At 39.2% G+C, this 6,000-nt stretch overlaps 1 protein-coding gene across 1 annotated transcript in view; it reads left to right on the forward strand.

Moving 5' to 3' along the window:
• The window catches only part of LOC104579189 (guanine nucleotide-binding protein subunit alpha-14), a 71,300-nt gene extending 65,695 nt beyond the window's left edge, over positions 1–5,605 (forward strand). The window contains exons 5-7 of the mRNA XM_088522075.1: positions 874–1,003; positions 3,969–4,122; positions 5,272–5,605. Of these exons, the coding sequence (XP_088378201.1) occupies positions 874–1,003; positions 3,969–4,122; positions 5,272–5,462 (475 nt within the window). The 3' untranslated portion in view covers positions 5,463–5,605. The remainder of the gene's footprint in view (positions 1–873; positions 1,004–3,968; positions 4,123–5,271) is intronic.
• Positions 5,606–6,000: the final 395 nt, after the last annotated feature.

The following is a 6,000-nucleotide window of genomic DNA, read 5'->3' on the forward strand; positions in this document are numbered from 1 at the left end:
TGATAAGTCCCTCCCTTAAACTGACAACTTACAGTTAGTCAAAGAAAGAGAGGGAGACAGAAAGAAGAAGGGAAGGAGGAGAGTGAGACAACAAAAAGCATATAATGCATAAAGACCTGATATTTAGTGGAATTGAGAGGAACACAAAGTGCTCCTAAAGCAGGAAAAAAAAGCAGGAAGTCATATAAAACTGCTTAAAAGTACCTTATCTGGTACTGGTAAACTACTATAATAGTTGGCCTTCTTACTTTTTATAAGGCAAGGCAGATTTTTTGTATGCCTTTGAAGAATACATGTTCTTCCACAAAACTACCCATTTTTGTAATGAAATTATCTGCAGTTAAACACAGAATCTACTGTGAAAACACATTATCAAAGCAGCAAAACTGTCATTTTTTTTTCTAGACATTTTACCTTGGATAAAATGTGGAAAATGTGAGGAAACTGTCTGCAAAATTATAGGAGCTTAATATGCAATTACTGTAATTGTGAGCATTTTGAATGCTTTTAGTAGTGATGTTATGTGATTTATGTAAATGACAGCACAGGTGATCTTTGTGCATATTTTTAATTTTGAAGTATATGGGGTACCAAACTGAACATATTTAATTCTGCCTTTGTAAAACTCATAGCAACACTTAAAGAACCAGCATTATTGTGTCTCAAGATGGCATACGTGTCATGTATGTACACTAAACTACAGTGGAAATTGTGGCACGTGAATCAAGTTTGAGTATTGAACATAACATATAAAGTAAAGATATAATCTTCATGATTCAAATATCTCAAGTAGGTAAGATGTTGGATGTTTTGCTATATTTAGACCATCTGATGAAAACAATTAAAATGTGAACTGTATTTCCCTTTTAACAGGATGGTGGATGTAGGCGGCCAAAGATCTGAAAGGAGAAAGTGGATTCATTGTTTTGAAAGTGTTACTTCTATCATTTTCTTGGTTGCATTAAGTGAATATGATCAAGTCTTGGCAGAATGTGAAAATGAGGTAAGGAGCTGGTGTATCTAAATTTGGTACAGCAAAAAGATGCATGCTTTTGTAAGAATGACAGCAGTCACAGGTATTTTACAAATTCACTTAGAAAAAAACCACTAGAACTACATTAAGCAACTCTTTTTTTTTTTCTTTCTTTTTAAATCAATTTCCAGGAAACACCAGATATAAAACCAGTATACCACACTGCTATGTTAGATTATTTTTATCACCTTGATACATGCTGTGCACAAACTGAAGTTTTGTAATACTGCAGTTATCAGTGAACGACTTCTTCTCTTTGTGTATCAAACTTACTGAATCATTGCTGTTTTAACTGATACATTCCCCAAAAGCTCTAAATTCTATTGAATGTTTAGCACCTTTAGTGTATTGTTCCACTTATCTAGTTTTGGGTTGATTTTGTTTCTCCTGGAATGCACGCGAGTCCCCAAAGTTTCATAATTAACATATATGCACCAATTCAAGAGAACTGAAGTACGGTACCTTAGATTCTAGTTCCTTCCCAAGATTTGAAAATATAAGAAGTGCTCTCCATCTGTTTTGGCCTGCTGTCATTACTAGTAGCAGATGTTTTAACAGTGGATGCAAGAAAACAGAAGTGGCCAAACAGAGAAAAACATGTTGATGGAATTACGTTACTTTTGGTAGAGACAGCTTTACATCCTGAAGTATGAGTATGTTCAAACATTCCTCCTCATCTCTTAAAACCTTTCAAAATCTAAGGTGCCCAAGCCCCAAGCTCTGTATGAACCATGAAAAGCATCACAGAATCACAGAAACGCAGAAAGGCTGAGGTTGGAAGGGACCTCTAGAGATCATCTAGTCCAAAAACATACCCTAATACTGTAGGTACTACTTGTTTTTCAAGTTGATTCACTTGCTTAAATGACAGAACATCTTCAAAGTTTCCTTTCTCTGTGTAATGCAAAAACAACTTTGGCTACCATAAGTAATTTTGTTTTTGCTTCCACAGGTCTTGGAAATCTTGCCATTTTTTAAATTAGAAATTAGGAAGTATTCACCCAAGATAAATACTGTCATCACAAGTTTTTGTCCAGACATTTCTAACAGTAATGTCTGATTTTTTTTTCTTTAGGTAGCTCTCACAAAAGGGACACACTTTATTACTAATATAGATAACTAGATATTTTCTTGTTCTTTAGTTATTTTAGAATATGCTAATATCAGATATTGGACCAAATATACCCTGTGAAGTGTCCTTACAGTGAAGCCAGTAGAGGCTCTCATTAATCAGTCCCTGACTGCTCACTAATCCATATAGGAATTGAGATAATTCCTATGGCTGAGGCTTACCTTGAATTTCAAGCATCATCATGCTGTTCAGTTGTGGTGCAAAACTCAGTGAGTGACGGGGCAGAAAAAACCAACAGGCAAGCCAGTGTATTGCAACTGTGCTTAATAAAAGTAATCCTGAACAAGCTTCTAAGGAAACTTTTATGATCTGTGGATAATGTGATATACTCACACGCCAGTCACGACTGTCACGCCAGTCTTCAAAAAAGGCAAGAAGGAGGACCCAGGCAACTACAGGCCAGTCAGCCTCACCTCCGTCCCCGGAAAAGTGATGGAACGGCTCATACTGGCCGTTGTCTCCAGGCACATGGAGGACAAGAAGGTGCTCAAGAGTAGTCAGCATGGATTCACCAAGGGAAAATCTTGCCTGACTAACCTGATAGCCTTCTATGATGAAATGACCGGCTGGATAGACGAGGGGAGAGCGGTGGATGTCGTCTATCTCGACTTCACCAAGGCTTTTGACACCGTCCCTCACAACATCCTCCTGGGCAAGCTCCGGAAGTGTGGGATAGATGAGTGGACAGTGAGATGGATTAGGAACTGGCTGGATGGCAGGGCCCAGAGAGTGGTGATCAGCGGTGCAGAGTCTAGTTGGAGGCCTGTGGCTAGTGGGGTCCCCCAGGGGTCAGTCCTTGGTCCAGTCCTGTTCAATTTATTCATCAATGACCTGGATGAAGGCACAGAGTGCTCCCTCAGCAAGTTTGCTGATGATACCAAACTGGGAGGAGTAGCCGATACCCCAGAGGGCTGTGCTGCCATCCAGAGGGACCTGGACAGACTGGACAACTGGGCGGTGAAAAACCTCATGCAGTTCAACAAGGCCAAGTGCAAGGTCCTGCACCTGGGGAGGAATAACCCCAGACACCAGTACAGGCTGGGGACTGAGCTTGTGGAGAGCAGCTCTGCGGAGAAAGACCTGGGTGTCATGGTGGACGACAAGTTGACCATGAGGCAGCAGTGTGCCCTCGTGGCCAAAAAGGCCAATGGGATCCTGGGCTGCATTAAGAAGAGCGTCTCCAGCAGGTCGAGGGAGGTGATCCTGCCCCTCTACTCAGCCCTGGTGAGGCCGCATCTGGAGTACTGTGTCCAGTTCTGGGCTCCACAGTACAAGAGGGATGTGGAGCTGCTGGAGAGAGTCCAGCGCAGGGCCACAAGGATGATCAGGGGCCTGGAACATCTGCCCTATGAGGAGAGGCTGAGGGAGCTGGGCCTGTTCAGCCTGGAGAAGAGAAGGCTGAGAGGGGATCTAATCAGTGTATATAAATACCTCAAGGGAGGGAGTGCAGAGGACGGTCTTGGTCTCTTTTCAGTGGTGGCCACTGATAGGACTAGAGGAAATGGCCGGAAACTGAAACATCAAAAATTCCATAGGAACTTAAGGAAAAATTTCTTAACAGTGAGGGTGACAGAGCACTGGAACAGGCTGCCCAGAGAGGTTGTGGAGTCTCCTTCTCTGGAGATCTTCAAAACCCGCTTGGATGCAGTCCTGTGCCACGTGCTCTAGGTGTCCCTGCGTATGCAGGGGGGTTGGACTAGATGATCTCTAGAGGTCCCTTCCAACCCTAAGCATTCTATGATTCTATGATTCTATGATTCTACTCTTTAGAGCGTAACTTTGAACTCAAATTTGTGCTTGTAGAATCGAATGGAAGAAAGCAAAGCCTTATTTAAAACTATCATCACATATCCCTGGTTTTTGAATTCTTCAGTCATTTTGTTTTTGAACAAAAAAGATCTTCTAGAAGAAAAAATCATGTATTCACATCTAATTAGTTACTTTCCAGAATACACAGGTAAGCATTTATCTCAGAACTATGTTCACACATATGATGTCATATTGAAATCAATCAGTTTTTCCTCATTAGACTGGGCAAGGAAAATGGAATTATCCCAACTACTTCATATCTGTCCTTCGCAATCCTTTCAGATGAAAGCTTAAGTTGATGGGTTCTAATTAGCATATATATATATATATATATATATATATTTACACAGGGTCTTAACACAGTTCTTGCAGCCATTCTGTTAGCATTAGAATGGCAAAGGCGTTTTCATTTAGTCTGACCTCATATCCAATGTACATACATTCTTTCCTTTTCTGAATGAGTGAGCACGCTATATTTCAAATATCACTAAGGGATGGGCAGCATCTTTTCCACCTAATCAACTTTAATCTCAAGACACAAGACACAGGGGAGACCTGGGTGACATGTTTATAAATCCAATTCTTCTTATGGTAAAAATCCATACTATAGTTATACATTGTGGGTCTGTTTAACAACATTAAAAAGCAGCCTGAATGACTTTCCTGAGCAAATGTCCCTGATACTGCAGTGTCAAAAGAATGAGACAAATAATCACCAATTACTTAAACAGTGTTTTGTACTACAAAACATGTATCATACTGAATCCCACAGTTAAATCATAATAACTCTTTTCATCCTTAACAGCTACAGGGAAAAGAGATACATGTTTTAGCCAAAGAAAATACGTATAATGCAAAGGATTCAAGGAACAATTTGGTTTCACTTTTTATGTATTACGACAAATTATAAAGATATGCTGTATACTTTGAGATATGTAGGTTGTTATAATAAATTACTTTGAACAAGCAGATTCCTTAGATATTACAAAGCAGAAGTTGTACCCCACTAATACATTAGTGAGAAAATGCCAACAGGGAGTGTGGCTTTATAATAATAAATTCTAATTCTACAGGAATTCTATAGGCTAATTCTATAGGAAATTAGCCTATTCACATACTGCCATGGGGTTCTGTGCTGATGCACATAGAATCATAGAATGCTTAAGGTTGGAAGGGACCTCTAGAGATCATCTAGTCCAACCCCCTGCACATGCAGGGTCACCTAGAGCACGTGGCACAGGACTGCGTCCAAGCGGGTTTTGAATATTCAAAAATACTAATTGTGCTTTTTGACTAGGACCTAAACAAGATGTCAAAGCTGCCAGAGACTTCATTTTGAAGTTGTATCAGGATCAGAATCCAGACAAGGAGAAAGTAATCTACTCCCACTTCACTTGTGCCACAGACACAGAGAATATTCGCTTCGTCTTTGCTGCTGTCAAGGACACGATCCTGCAAATAAACCTGAGGGAGTTCAACCTGGTTTAAAAGGAAGACATTGTTTGCATCCACAGAATGGGATTTACTCATAGTATAGCCTGCATTGATACAAAGAAATGTCTTTTAAAATACTATTTACAGAAATGTAAGTGGGGGATATATTTACTGAAGAAGTAATGAGTTTCAGAGTTTACTTTGCTTTAAGCTATCTTCATATTTTCTATTCATATTCCCACTCATTTAATATTCCCATACTAATTTTGGTTGTGCGCGTTTTTTTTTTTTGTTTGTTTTTGTTTATTTTTGATGTCTTTTGGAATTAAGTATATTTAAAAGAATGTATATAACTGCATTGCTGTCTGTCTGGCTTAAGGGTTTTTTTTCACCTACCATTTACAATCATAGCTTACAAAATTTTAGCAAATGATGCTTTAAAATGACAAGTTTTTGTCATTTTGTTTAAAATATTATGAGCAATGTAGCTGAAACACTTGAGTAAATATGCTACACTTTTTAGCAGCTCCATACAGCTGATATGCCAAAAACATTTTTTTTGCAAACATTACAGAAAGTTATTGATGATTCC

This window comes from Tinamus guttatus, unplaced genomic scaffold (genome assembly GCF_059628265.1).
Source record: "Tinamus guttatus ecotype Peru unplaced genomic scaffold, ASM5962826v1 Tinamus_guttatus_pri_ptg000146l, whole genome shotgun sequence".
NCBI classification, from domain to species: domain Eukaryota; kingdom Metazoa; phylum Chordata; class Aves; order Tinamiformes; family Tinamidae; genus Tinamus; species Tinamus guttatus.